A 15,321-nucleotide genomic window follows, 5' to 3' on the forward strand; every position below is an offset into this window, starting at 1 on the left:
CCCATCTTATTATGTGGGTTATATGTCCCACTATGTTGAGCCTTTTTTCGGTATTTCCCTTTTTTACATTTCTTATTTTTTTTAGATTTGCTATTTTTTCCATTTCGCATATTATGTTGTATTACCCACATTTACAAGGTATACAAAAAATAATAATAGGAGTCATACAAATTGGCATTAGAGCATCGTATGTGTGATTTCGTTTTATGGCGTTCTTTGGCATTAAAATTATACAGAATATTGCTTAGAACCTGATTAACTACAATACTTGTTTGCAATTCCTTTTCTTCAGATGCTCGTTGTATAAGCTCTTGGTTTAATATTATTCTTTTTTGAATATAAGAACTAAGATATGCTTGTTTTTCATTCGTATTTATATTTAAGCTTAAATTATCATCATTTCCAAAATCATCTAATGAATAGTCATCATTATTTTTCTCACTTTGTAAATACAAATTATATAATTTATTTATATTTTTTAAATAATTTTTATTTTTTGATAAATGATATGAGTTTTTTTTTAACCCATACATTTTTATAGTACTTATATCAAATACATTTTTTTTTTTCTTCTTCCCAACTTTATCAATTTTGTTTTTAATTTCACTTTTAATATTTATTTTATTCTTTATTTTATTCATTTTTTTAAATAATAAATTATTAACTCCATTAGTATGAGAGGACATACCTTTCCTATCAAACCAATCACTGTCAATACTACTGTCCCATTCAGACTCACTATCACTAGTGGTACTATCATCCTCCTCTATACTTCCACCTAAAATATTTGTAATTGACAAAATTAATGGTAAATGATAATCTGCATATTCTGCTATAAAATTCAGCAAATAATTTAAATATATCGATGATGATGAATTAAAAATCAAAATTCCAAGATGCTTAAATATTTTATATAATGATCCTTGTATCAGTGTGTAAATATGAAAAAAGAAAAAATTAAATAATTCGCTAATTTCTTTCTGTTCGTAAGACAATAAAATATTATAAACATTTTGATAATATAAATATTTTCTGAAAAATATTGACAAAAAATTTGGGGTATAAGATAAAAAAAATTTTATGTGAATATTTATTGGCATTAAATATATTAAATAATATGATACATATATATGCATATATGTACATTTATTATGTGTTAATAATTTACTTAATATATATGCCAAATAATAATCTATATTTATAATTTCATTATTATTTTTGATTCGTAATAAGGAACAAAAATCAATTATTATATCACAAGCTTTTCTTTTAAATAATAAAATTAAATATATATTTTTTAATTTTAAATCATGTTCATATATTATTACATGAATTAACATTTTTAAAATTTGTAAACAATAAAAATCTATATCTATATTTCGGTTTTTTATTATACCATTTAATAATATTAATAACATCAAACCTGAATATATATTGTTAAATCTTAAATTATGATCTAACTCGTTAAACAAAAAAAATAATATATTTGGTAATATCTTGTTTATCTCTTTTGATGTACTAAATATGTGTAATATATTATTATAATCAAAAAAATTCGTTCTATAATTTATTATATCTTTTATTATTTCTAATATATATTTTAACAATATTGTATATTCTTTATTTATTGGGCGAAGCTTAGGAAGTAAAAATATGTTACCTTCGTTAGAATACGAAGAATCATAAAATCTTTCTTGATCAAAGTTTGTATAACTATTTCCAATATCCCCTTTAAATTTTGTATAGTTTGTATATCCATTTGTGTAACTATTATATACCTCTTCCTTATCGGTTTTTACATTTTTCTGATATAAATTATCTTCTCTCTTTTCAATTGTATATAATATTTCATAACATTGATAATCAAAGTGCATTAATTTATTATGCCTACTTTCTACAACCTCATCTATTTCTTCATCATTCTTTTTCATTTTGTCTTTCTTTCGTTTTTTTTTTTTATATTGATTTTGTATAAATACCCAAAATACTGTCAAATTTTCTTCTAAAGGTAAAACATTTTGCATATCATTAAATAATACATTTAAAACATTCTTTTTATTATTTTCATTTTTTTTAACATGCCAATCATGCAATAAATTATTTTCTTCAATATTTATCTCATCATCTGAATCTGCAATTTTATTTTCGTCATTCGTTTTTTTCATTTCAAACAAATCAAAATCTATCTTTTTATCTTTATTCAATTCAATATTATTTTGCAACTCCGTTTTTGAAACATCAATACCGAGCTGATCGTCGATCTCTACATTTTCAAAAAATTCTTTGGGTTCTATTATTGATGAGGTACTTATATTATTATCATCAAGTTTTAGATCATTGATATCTATTTCATAGGACATCAATGATTGTTCGATATTTTGCTCATCATTATCACTACCATTTTCTTTTTGTGGGACATCTAATTCGACATCTAAATCAGAACCGATGTCAGCCTCTAAGTTAGTTATAACATCTGCACACCCTTCCCCATCAGGGAAAGATACTTCTTTATCATCTTCATTCTCATCAAAATTATAACTTAATTCTTTTCTTTCATTATCCGAATTATCATTATCACTTAAATTTGTTTTTTTTATGAAATCGTCTTTATCAATATTATCACTTTTTTCATTCTTTAGGTCAGAAAATTCTGTATACAAATTTGTATTATTATGATCATTATCTTTCCAGTCTTTAAATATATTATCAACACTTAAATTAAAATTTATACCTTTTTTTTTTTTTTTTAATTTTTGTATATTTGTATTTTTATTTTTTTTTGTAAGTTTTTTACTATTATTTTTATACCCTTGTTTATTAATTAGTCTATGCAATGTTTTATTATTTTTCGAATTTTTATCTAGCGATGTGAAATTAGGATTATAGATACTAGTTTTATATTGATAAGGAATTTTTACATTTAAATAATTACAAGAGTTTGTTAAATCATTGATATTTAAATATTTGTTTACACAAAATCGCTTCCTTTTTTCATAAAATTTACTTGCTTCTTCAATAATTTGTTTAACTCGTAATTCTATAATATTAGATATTTGTTCGAAACATGCATCATTTTCAAACATTGTTTTATCATTTGTTATGTTATATAATAATCCAATAGTTTTAATATAACTTTTACTTATAAATAAATTATATTTTGCATCAATATCCTTTTTCTTTTCATCTTCGTCTTTTAGTTCGTTTTCTTTATCCTCCACATTTGGATCATGCTTAGAACTTTCATCTTTCGAATTATTATATTCACCTCCTTTCCAACTATTTTTATTTCTTACATAGTTTTCTTTATATTGTATATCTTCTTCATTATCTTCGCTAATTTCTTCATTTTCATTTCCCCCTTCCGCATTGTTATTATTATTTATTTCATCATCGTTATCCTTGAAAAGTTCGGATATCCCAAGAAGCTCATCATCAATACTATTATTTTCTTCAAATGTATATTTTTTTTTTTTTTTTTTTCGTTTTTTTATATCATATTCAAATGACATTTTATTATTTATTGTGGGTTAGCAAGCTTTCTTAATCGTACATAATTTGGGAAAACAAGTAGGCTTACCACAAATTTTGTAAATTATTATTTTTAATAAATAGAAATGAAAAAATAACACAAACAAAAAGAAGGATGTGAAAACAAAAAATGGAAAAGATATAACGAAAAAAAACATAACAATATGTATACAAATTTAGGCATATATAAATAATATCCTTTTCATTCATCCATTTAATTTTTATACTTAAAAATTTATATATTAAAAAAATTATATAAAAATAAAAACACATACATACTGATATCCAGTAATTTTTCAAGAATATTCATAAAATATATAATAATACTATTGCATTTTTATCCTATTTTTTTTTTATACTGCAAAAGAATATAACTTGATAGCGCGAAAATAATATGCATATGACAAAAGTTTAAAAAAATATATTTATATTATTCACTTATTATATTTTTACTCTTCCTGATTTACAAATAATCTGACGGTGAATTTGTTTAATATATATATAATATTTTATCAAGTTTGTAAAATTACAAATTTTTCTTTAATTTATAATACCAATAATAAAAAAATTAACATTATGTTAAAAGTTGTTTATATAAAAAACAAAAAAGATTTATAGTTATTAAATTGGCGTAAAATATAAGATTTAAAAAGGTTATAAAAAATATAAAAACATAAACAATCACATATAATATATACATATTCCATGTATTTATCTTTTGTGTGTAAATAAAAATACAAGTGTTGAAATTTTTAATTTGTTTTATTTTCTCTGCATTTTAAAGTCTCCAAAACTCGAACTTCCCTTCTTTTCCAATATTTTCCACATTCCCACGGTTTACATTCCTAATATTTATTTTATTAAATTTTTTTAAACACCAATAGTATATGAATATAAATTTGAAGAATGACACAAAGAAACATTATCCATACATGTATATATGCATTGTGTGTAACTGATAAAAAACTTTTCAAACTCTTCAACCGTTCACACATAAATATGTAACTATTATTCTTTATAATTATAAATTAATTTTACCTGTGGGGGGAAACTCTTCATAGGGATATCATCCATTTCTCTACATCCTAAAACCAAAATAAATACAAATCAAATCATATCAAAAGAAATAAAACAAATATAACAATAATAATAATGCCCACTATCAATTACGAAAAAAAAATAATTTTTATGCTAACCTTTTATATTCATCTTATAATCATGCAAATTTAATTTAATCATCAATGGAACTGCTTGGATATGCTTCTCCTTAAAAAATATGCATATAATATATAGTGTAATATATCCATACAAGGGTAAAAACAAGCTATAAGCACATTTAGGTATAATATCCATACGTATGTATGTATGACGACAAAGAAGATACTTACTTTAAACATAGATATCATTCCCTTTTCTCGGTTATATAATTTTTTTAAAAATGAGCATATGTATATTGGATATGTACCTTTTTTATTATATTCAGTGGAATTTGCAAAATAATAAAATTTCCATTCCAATCTTGGTATATGCCCCCACCACAAAATCGACCCGATTTTGTTTATATTGCCTGAGGGGAAAAAAATAAAAAGTAAATATCATGGGCATCATTCATAGAATATACTTATACAAATATGGAAAAATAAAGCTAATTGTCTTACCAGGCTTATAATTAAAATTAACATACTTCCATTTATATTCGTTCCCTATTTTATGCAACTCTTCTATAATTACCTCTTGTCGGCATTTAGTCGTACTTGTTAGCATGGCTATAAAAATTGTAAAAATTTTTACACAAAATAAATGAAATAAAATATGTAAACGCATTTTTTCAAAATAATTTTTAATATAACATCATGGAAAAAATACAAATAATACATTTCTTTCCTATGTCTTTTCATTTACCATAAGAATTGCAAATGTTTAAAGGCCAAAAATAATAATATAATTTATAAGCATTGCGAAAGGGTTGAAAATCGAGGATATCCCATTTTCTGCAAATGAAAAAGTTGTAAAATATATTATACAACATTATTAATACAGTATCACGATGCTAAAATATGTGGCTTTTTTATTTTTTTTTAATTTACTCAAGGAAAGGCACAAAATTAATAAAGACAAAAATCTGAAAACGTAACAAAATAAGTAAATAAATGAATGAGCCAAATGAATAGTGGTTAATTTCACCCTGTCTGGTCATGCATATTTTCATTTACAATAATTTGTATTACTAAATAAAATAGTGAAATAATAATGTTAATCAAACAAACTATCAAATATATAGATAAGTTGACTAGCCCATTATTCTGCAAAAAAAAAAAAAATTGAAAAATATTTCGTCATAGATGTAGATAACCATATAATACAAAATTATAGCAATAAGAATAAATATTATCACTTATAAAATTAGAACCCATTTTTATATGACTTGTTCTATTACTTTATATAAATCGGGAACATTTCCAGATGTTGAAAACGAATTTAATATCGAATCGTCGAACGAAGAAAAAAATAAAATTATGAAAATATACGATAAAAATATCTTGTTGCAAATGATATGGCAACTTATATGAATATCTGTAATAGGAAATAAAGGAAAATGAAATTATTAGTAAAATGCTAACATAACAGTAAATACCATTTGTCTATGAATCATGTACAACTATAAATTTTCTACAATTTTTAAAACATTTATCTGCTTACTTATAAAAATTATGTAAAATAATATTCTTAATTTGGAAGAGCAGAATATGAGCCAGGATGATAATACCTTCAGAAAAAAAATGAAAATTATAAAGATAAAAAATTTGAAATAAAATTACGGACTTAGTTTTAATATATTGTAAACAAATCCACAATTGAACTTACTTCAGATATGATAATTAAAAAGCAAATAAGTGATTTATCAAATTTACAATAAGCTATATCTGTATAAACAAATCAGAATTTTAAAGGATTTATTTTATATAACCCCATCATTAAATATATAAATCAATGCGCATTTGTAAAAGGTAAGAAAAATACACATATAGGTAGTACATGATAATATATTTTTTTTAAATTACGTGATAATATTGATGGAAGGGGTTGACATAAAAAAAGGTTTTCACAACCCTTGAGGTGCAGCCATTGTGAACCTTCGTAAACTTAGAAAAAAATTATATCCAATAATAAATAGTAGTTAGAAATTATAATAAATTATAACATTTTCAATTATTATCATTATTTTCACTTACCAAATTTATGAACCCCTGAATTAAATAAAATCTTAAAACACACTAATCGAAGAAGACATATAATTAATGTGTTTGAATATATTAAATAATAACTATCAGATAAATTTAAAAATGTCAGAAGGAACCCAAATTCGTTCATTAACAAGTCGCTGCATAAAAAAATAAAAAAATATATAATAAAATTAAAATAGTTCAAAATATATAGACATATAAATTGCCTGCAATATTTTCCAGTATTTCACTTATTTTACTTACCATTGGAAAACCATAAAATCCCGCATAACAATTTTAAATGAAATGTGCAATATAAATAACAAAGGAAATAAATAAAACGAACAAACAATCCTAATCAAGTCATTCTGTATATTTTTTTGAATTAAGAAATTTAAAACTGATAATAATATCCCAACTTTACAAAATGTCTTCACCTGATTTAAAGGTAATTTTTGCCACATCAAAATTAATAAGCAGTTTTAAATAGTGTAAGAATGTTTAGGTAATATATTTTTGCCTTATTTTCACGTAGCTTACTTTTATCCTATTTCTTATGGCATATTCCCAAAGCTTATACACCCAATATACCAAACGACGTACAAAAAAAAATTCTATTCTTTTTAATACCTTTTTTAAATCGTTTATATATTCATCTATCGGCAAAATACCATCATCCAATCCTACTAGCAGTTCCACCTATGAAAAATGGGAAAAAAGGTGTCTCATTATTTTGTTCATTCGTCACAACTATGCCCATATATATGCGGGTAAGATATTTTAAAAAAAGTTGTAGCTCATTTCGTATCTATATACAATTGGTTTTAGTAAATATATATGTAAGTACCTGCTTGTTTAACGAAAGGAAGGATATGAGGTATAAAATATTTGAATAGGTTAAAATATACCTAGATGTTTTTATGTGTATATATTTAAATAAATTGTTTAATGTTGATAAAAAAAATACAAAAAATATACAAAATGTTATTATAATACAATTTTTTTTATTCAATTTAATTCCATTTTGTTTATTTATGTTGTTATGAGTCGTATTACTACAACTATTACACATGTTCATCATTTTCGATCATTGGCCAATGTAATGATTAATTCAAATCAACGCCATCTCATGTGTAGAAAAAATTCGGATAAATTGTATATTCTTCATAAGATATATAATAATATGATCAATATATATAATAATCTTTTATACTACTTATACCCATTTCAATGGTTTTCATTTCCTTCCCTTTTAATATTATCCAAACTATACGAAAATGTATAATAATTTTACTATTTAAAAATTTTCATCTCTTATATATTATGTTTTCTGTATTCCTTCATCAAATTTTATGTAAAATACTAATTTTTTATGAAACCTATTTTTTATTTATAGTTTCCACATATTCAATAAAAAAAAATATAAATATGGGCAGTATGTTTTAATATAACTTATTCTAGCTACATATATTTCTATTTACTATTTTTCCAAATATTATAAGTCTAATCAAAGTAACATATTTTTTTTTAATTTGTGTTTTTGGTTAAAGCCACAACATATCTTTATGTGTATAAAAATAATACCCCCAAAAAAGGATAATAAAATTATTTTAAAAATAGTAAAATAAATATTTAATATAAAAATTTATTATAAATTTGAAAAAAAAATGTGTTACATATATTTCCAAAGGATAAAATGATAAACGAAATAATTGTATAATTTTCTTGAAATTAAAAACGATATTTGTTATTAAGTATTATTAAAAAGAATAAATCAAATGGTATAAAAATATAATAAATAAATAATTGAAAGCATTAATATAAAAGACAATTATGCTATCACCAATGGAATATTATATGGTTGAAAAAAAATAATAAAGCAAAGAAAAAATTCGAAATTAAAATTTTTTATAATAAATTCATATTTTAATATGTTACTCAAATAAAAAAGTACATCGTTTTTTATTTTTGTACAAAAAAAAAATAAATAAAATTAAAATAAAAGTCAAAACATATAAAAAGGATAATATACACACAAAAAGGAGGGGAATAAAAACCTAGTTCCTCATTTATCATTTTAAAATTATTTGGTAATATGAGTAAGGGGCTGTGAAAATTTGTCTTCAGTTCTGGTCATTCTAATAAATAAAAATACAACAAAGTAAAAATTGTAATTATAATAATGAAGATATGTAGAATACTGTTATCAAAATTAAGGGAAGAAACATACTAATGCTATTGTATAAATGGACAACAAATTATGTTTAAAATTTTTATTATCATTTTTTTATTTTAACATACATTCAAATTAAGTTTCACATTCTCTCCTGGCTGAAATGCGGGAAGACCTATCCATTTAAAAAAAAAATATTCCCAATGTGTACATATTTATGCAACTAGCCATAATAATACTTTTTTATAACAAAACATAAACATTCTATATTTGAAAAAAAAACATTTATGTATATAATAATTTTATAAAAATAAACCTTTGTAAGGACATGATCCACACCTAAAGGCATCACCTAAGTAGCACTATATTTGAGAAAAATAAATTAAATTAGAAAAATGTTATTCTATGCATTATATCAAATTAAACATGGTGGCATGCAACTAGATAAATAGGCACATGACAAATATATGTTTGCATTAATTATTATTATTTTTTTTATCTATTGCTTTTTTTGCTTACATTTCCACAGGACGAAACCACATTTTCAGTATTATATTCCACCTCATTGCTATTTATTTGGATTTTTTCCAAATTCATTGCCTTCTCTTTTTTTCCACATGTACAATTATCACAAACCCTATTTACAGCTTTTTTTTTATCTTCACATTTTTCATTTATTTCATCATCACTAGAAACTAAATTATTGTCATCATCGCTTTTGTTGAAATCAGGATTTTCAGCTTTTACCTGAAAAAAACATGAAAAAATAAGTTACAATTTAATATCACTTTTTTTATGTTTTTCCACATATGTATATATCTGATGTTGCATATCAACTTACATTTATTACTGTCCCATTTTCACTCATTGTTTGTTCAGCTGAAATATTAATATAACCATTATATAAACATTCTTTTCTAAGTTTTTTTAAAATTTTGTCAATATCTTCAATTTTGGAATGGTCTTTTCTATTAGCCTCACTATCATTATTGCTCTTATCATTTAGATACAAGTTAATACCCAATATTCCATTTTTATTTAAATATTTTTGAATTTTTAGTAAAATGTTATCGTTCAAATCGAATAAAAATGAATAATTCTGGTAGCTATATAAAAATATGTTATTATATTTTTTATATATTTTTTTCTTTTTGAAATCTAATATACCTATTGTGGGTATCAATAACTCTGAATACTTTTTCTTCAATAATTCACATGGTACATCATTATTTAAAATTATTAATGTATTTGAAAAGTTTATCATTTTTTACCTCGAATTAATTATGTATATTGTTTAGTTGTGGGCTTCCTTTCTACTTTCACTACTTATTTGGCTACTATACCTCAATTAGCTATTTATATCTTTGCTTTAGTCAATTTTTTATTTATTTATCAATGTTATTTTGTATTTCATCACTTCAAATAGGTATAATTATGTAGAATGCGTGTGAAAAACACATCCAAAAGTTTCTACTTTTTTATTTCCTTATATTTTGTAGTCATCAAAATTATCCCAATTAAACAGGCTATTTTTTTCCGTGTTTTATCTTGATATCAAGTAAAAATGTTTTGAAAATTGTTTGTTTTTTTTATTTTTTATTTTAAAATTTATCCAACTATTCAACTTATAAATGAAATAAAAAAAAACAATGTTATATTTTTTGTAAATTATTCAGAAAATCACTCAGAAAAATTATATACGCAGTTATGCATGTATGCTTTTTTTTTTATACACTTCAAAAAAATTGTAAGAAATATGTTACTTTTTTCTTTCTCTTTTTATCACCATAAAATAGCAGATTAATCAATCTATAATGTTTTAAATTATTTTTGTATATTAAAATTTTTTATTATATTTTTTTTTTTTCAAAGGTGTATGTTAAGCGTAAAACAAAAAAATTAAAAAAAATGCTAACCCTGCTTTCAACGCATTTATTTAAAAAATTATATATAATACAAAATGAACAAAATTTTTAATTATAAAAATAAAAAATTACTTATTTTATAAAAATAAAATAAAAATAATAATAAACAAATGCATGTGAGGAAAATATATGGAGAGTAGGAAATTTCAGGGCAGTTCTCAAAAATAGACGCAACTAAAACAAAGTAAGAAATGAGTATATGCATATGGAATATCCCATTATATATTTGCCTCAAGAATTAGGCCCATATATATATGTATGCATAGTATACCCATAATGGTAATATAAAATTTGTAGAGAGTTAAAAAAAATATTCACTACATTGCATGCCAATGTGCAATAATATAAATAACTTATCCCTACGATTTGCGATTATAATATTTTTCTAAAAGTTGAATATCAAAATCTTCATCGTTTCCATATGTCTCTTCCTTTTCATCCTCATCTTTTTCATCGCCATCTTCTTCACCCCAATCGTCGTCCCAATCATTCATACTTTGAACATTATGCATGTCATTTTTCAGTAACATATACATATCGTTTTCATCTTGTTTTATTTTACCATCTATATAGTTCGATTGAGCATCTACATAGATACTACTATGCTCATTGTTGGTGTCAATTATTGTCATATCATTTCCCAATAGTGATAAAGATGGTGTATTGTCTTCTTCGTTTTCTTTTTCATTATAAATTTGTGATTCCTCAATCATCATATGCTCATATGGGGTTTCATTATCCAAGGACATTGTATCTATCATATTTACTAAACCATCTTCATACTCTTTTTTTAACATAAGTTTTAGATCGTCCTTAGTTAATTTTAAAACTTCGTTTGGTGGTAATAAATTTAATTTTTCTTTTAATTTTCTTTTTCTTTCTCGATTTAATTTTATTGAAACTTCCCAAGTTAATCTACATATATTCATCCATAAACTTTTTGAAGGTTCACAAAAAATCATTTCAAGCTCTAAATATGAATTTATCATTCTTTCATTTATTTTAATAATAGCTGGATGCATATAACACCTTTTCATTTCTTCTATTACTAAATATGCCTAAAAAAGAATAAAATATACATAATTCAATATGGGTATCTAAATAGTACTATTCAAACTGGGTATACATATATCCACAGATTAGCACTTATATATATGATGCACATACAAATGTGTTGATACACATTTTGAGAATCAACATATATAGCATGAAAGGAAATAAAATGCGGTAATTGCATAATTCTACAGCTAGCTTATTTTTATATGAATACTTTTTTTCTTACATTTTCAACTTTTTTCCTATGGTTTAATACATAAGAGTGAACAATGATGGAATAAATAACTTCATCATACATATGTCCTTCATTTAAAAATTGCTGTATAATATTTTCAAACAATGTAAAATTATATTGAGTTAAAGCATTCCATAATTTAAAATAGTATACTCTCTTTATTGCATTCTTATCATTCCCTTTTTTTAATTTATTATTTAAATGAATCCCCCCTTTCCCATATTGGTTAAATACATAATCCTTTTTTACAACATCACCATTGGAACTTACTTGGGGCGCACTATATACATGCTTTGTATAATAGATCGAAGGATATACCTTTAAATATCGTTTTATCATTATTTCACACGCACATAAAATATATAATATACTTCAAATGGAAGTATATTTTTTTCTCGATTTTTTTGGTACCCCGTATTTTATCCTTCTCTTTTTTTCAATTTGGCAATTGACCAAATAACTTGCATTTTTTACGAGTTATACATTTATTCAAAAATCAAAATGATTGCAAAAATTGGCTAAGCGGTATAATATTTTTCCAAAAAATAATAATGATTTCTTAATATTTAAAGCATATTATACTGAATAATATAATCAGGTTTTTCATAAAGCTTATTTAGCTGGGGATAAAAACATTTCCAATCAGTTATACAAAATTAATTATCATTCTGTTAAAAGTATATAAATATATACTAGCATACATGTACATCCATTTAAACAATACTTATATAAAAACGAACAACACCATACTCTCAAGCGCGGAAATATACCCCTAATACAGAAAATTCCTTTAAAAATATAATTTTTTTAATAAAAATTTTATCAAATGCAAATTAAGGAATATATTAAATTTAAAAAAATATATATTATTAAATATTTATTAAAAAAAACCAAAAAATTATAGAGACAATATATAATACTATTTACATGCACAGTCAGAAAAACATTAATTTTATTCTCATATTTGTTTTTAAATCAAATTTGAAAACTGTGTTATTTAATATGTAAACAATTTATATGAATCCAATTGGTGTATACATCGAATATTTACAACATTAAATAATGTATAAAATAAAAACAAAAAATTGACAGATTAAAAATTGATTTTTTTTCGATTTCATATAAGCAAAAATGTGGAAACATATTTAATAGTAGCAATATTCCTTTCTCTTTCAATAAAAAATATATACATAAAAAATATATATATAATATATAAAGAAAAAAAATAATAAAAAGACTTTTATAATATTATATATATTTTTTTTCGCTGTAAATCATGAATGATGTTTCAAAAAGCGAACATGGGGAAATTTCCACGGACAAATCTCCAATTGAAAAAGAAGCAAACATAAAAGAAATAAGCAACGAAGTTGAAGATGATAATATAAAGAAAAATGAAATTGAAGAAAGTAATTTATTTGCAAACGTAACTTTATGTTTAATGGGAATATCATCTGTGCTTTTATATAATTGTGTCTTAAATACAACACCCCATATACATGAATTATTAAATAAAGATATAATAGTTTCTTTCACATTTTTTATATATTTTCTTGTTTTAGTTTTAGTTTCATTATTTATTTCTTTATTTGTCGAAGTTAAAACGCGTATATATGATGCATGCTTTATTTTGTCATTTATTTTACAATTATTATATCCATTTGTTGTTAAATATTGTTATAAAAATATGCTTTTATTTTATTTGCTTATAGTGGTAATTGGTGCAACATGCTCTTTGATGAAAACTATGATTTTTTCTTTTGCTACTATTGCGGTTAATAGTTCTAAGGTTGTTTGTTTATCTTATGGAGTAACGGGGATATATTCTTTCACTGTTACAACAATTTTTTTCTATTTTGTAATACGAATAGATAAAGATATAAACAAATTATTTACCTCCGTATTTATTACATCATCTATTAATTGTACGTTAATACTTGTTTCTTTTATTTGCTACACTATGCTAAAAAGAACAGAATCATTCAAAAAAAAAATTCAAATTTATCAAGAACAAAAAAAAATAAAAATATCCCAACAAATGATTGCACAATCACATACTAACGACAATAATACGCCATCTCCAAACGATCCTAAAAATTCTTTTTCTATCAATGTAAATGCTGAAACAAATGGAAACGCAACTTCAACCCAAATGGACACCTTGAACTCAAAAGAAAATAACAATAATGACACAACAGATATACAAGAAGATAATCAAAACAAAAGTAGACTACGCCGATTAATCTATTTAATAAATATTAAAAAAAAAGAATATATGGAACAAGGAAGCACTCAAATATTTTTATTTAAAAAAGCATTTATATTTTTATTTTGCACTTTTTATAATATATTTTTAAAAATTTTAGTTTTCCCAGTTGTTTGTCCAGAAATGTGGACTAAACAAGTTGATGAAAGATATATATTAATAGGGATGGTACAAATAGCAGATTGTGTAAGTAGAATATTTCCTACATGTGCAGAATATTATCCAAAACTTAGAATATTTCTACTACCACAAAAAAAAGTATTAATATTTTCCTTAGCAAGAACTATTTTATCAATACTATGCCTAATAGTACCTTTGAACAAAATTGGGTTTTTTGATAATTTTATTTTTAAATGCGTCCTTATTTTTTCAAATATATATTTAAATGGATGGTTTGTTGTTTTATCATTTATTAACATTTCAGACGTATTGAAACCATTTAATTCATTGCGAAATGTTGCAACAGTTAGTGCACTAGGATCTTCCTTTTTAAGGATTGGTCTTTTGACTGGTTATCTTTTTTCTACAAAATATAAACGTTATGTTAATGGTTCATAAGAAAAAAACAAGCCAACGAATAAATATGAAAAATCCAAAAACATATTTGCATACACTTTTAATACCATATTAATCCCTCAATCGAGCGATTGATTTTGCATCCTTTTCACTATTCATATTGTTTATAGTGTTATATATGTTTTGTTTACCCCCTTATTTTTGCCGAACGCTTTTATTCATATCACGAATGTGTACATATACATTATTGTCTACATTCGTGAATGTAATAAATGCAAGGAACATTTATTTTTAAGCATATTAATACATTCCTCATAATATTTATATAATACCCAATTTTGACAATCATTAATATAATAATGGTGATTTGGCATTATCATTTTTTTATTATTTTTTAA

At 23.1% G+C, this 15,321-nt stretch overlaps 5 protein-coding genes across 5 annotated transcripts; 1 reads left to right on the forward strand and 4 right to left on the reverse strand.

Annotated features, from left to right (window-relative positions):
- Positions 1 to 131: 131 nt before the first annotated feature.
- Positions 132 to 3,509, reverse strand: PCHAS_0715100 (conserved Plasmodium protein, unknown function; the record flags this gene model as incomplete). The annotated part of the gene is made up of 1 exon (XM_016797669.1): positions 132 to 3,509. One exon carries the CDS (start codon positions 3,507 to 3,509, stop codon positions 132 to 134), a length of 3,378 nt encoding a protein of 1,125 aa, XP_016653600.1.
- Positions 3,510 to 4,280: 771 nt separating this feature from the next.
- Positions 4,281 to 7,833, reverse strand: PCHAS_0715200 (lipase maturation factor, putative; the record flags this gene model as incomplete). Its single annotated transcript, XM_016797670.1, has 16 exons — positions 4,281 to 4,373; positions 4,567 to 4,613; positions 4,725 to 4,794; positions 4,917 to 5,095; positions 5,187 to 5,294; positions 5,431 to 5,519; positions 5,616 to 5,650; positions 5,757 to 5,831; positions 5,966 to 6,102; positions 6,229 to 6,295; positions 6,394 to 6,452; positions 6,591 to 6,671; positions 6,762 to 6,910; positions 7,017 to 7,189; positions 7,293 to 7,451; positions 7,600 to 7,833. The coding sequence occupies 16 exons, from the start codon at positions 7,831 to 7,833 to the stop codon at positions 4,281 to 4,283; spliced, it is 1,755 nt and encodes a 584-aa protein (XP_016653601.1).
- Positions 7,834 to 8,875: 1,042 nt separating this feature from the next.
- On the reverse strand, positions 8,876 to 10,189 carry PCHAS_0715300 (Fe-S cluster assembly protein DRE2, putative; the record flags this gene model as incomplete). The annotated part of the gene is made up of 5 exons (XM_016797671.1): positions 8,876 to 8,890; positions 9,054 to 9,100; positions 9,242 to 9,287; positions 9,445 to 9,672; positions 9,767 to 10,189. 5 exons carry the CDS (start codon positions 10,187 to 10,189, stop codon positions 8,876 to 8,878), a joined length of 759 nt encoding a protein of 252 aa, XP_016653602.1.
- Positions 10,190 to 11,209: 1,020 nt separating this feature from the next.
- Positions 11,210 to 12,480, reverse strand: PCHAS_0715400 (conserved protein, unknown function; the record flags this gene model as incomplete). The annotated part of the gene is made up of 2 exons (XM_016797673.1): positions 11,210 to 11,908; positions 12,133 to 12,480. The coding sequence occupies 2 exons, from the start codon at positions 12,478 to 12,480 to the stop codon at positions 11,210 to 11,212; spliced, it is 1,047 nt and encodes a 348-aa protein (XP_016653603.1).
- Positions 12,481 to 13,417: 937 nt separating this feature from the next.
- Positions 13,418 to 14,965, forward strand: PCHAS_0715500 (nucleoside transporter 2, putative; the record flags this gene model as incomplete). The annotated part of the gene is made up of 1 exon (XM_739144.2): positions 13,418 to 14,965. The coding sequence occupies one exon, from the start codon at positions 13,418 to 13,420 to the stop codon at positions 14,963 to 14,965; it is 1,548 nt and encodes a 515-aa protein (XP_744237.2).
- Between the last annotated feature and the right edge of the window lie 356 nt (positions 14,966 to 15,321).

This window comes from Plasmodium chabaudi, assembly GCF_900002335.3.
Source record: "Plasmodium chabaudi chabaudi strain AS genome assembly, chromosome: 7".
In the NCBI taxonomy this organism is placed as follows: domain Eukaryota; phylum Apicomplexa; class Aconoidasida; order Haemosporida; family Plasmodiidae; genus Plasmodium; species Plasmodium chabaudi.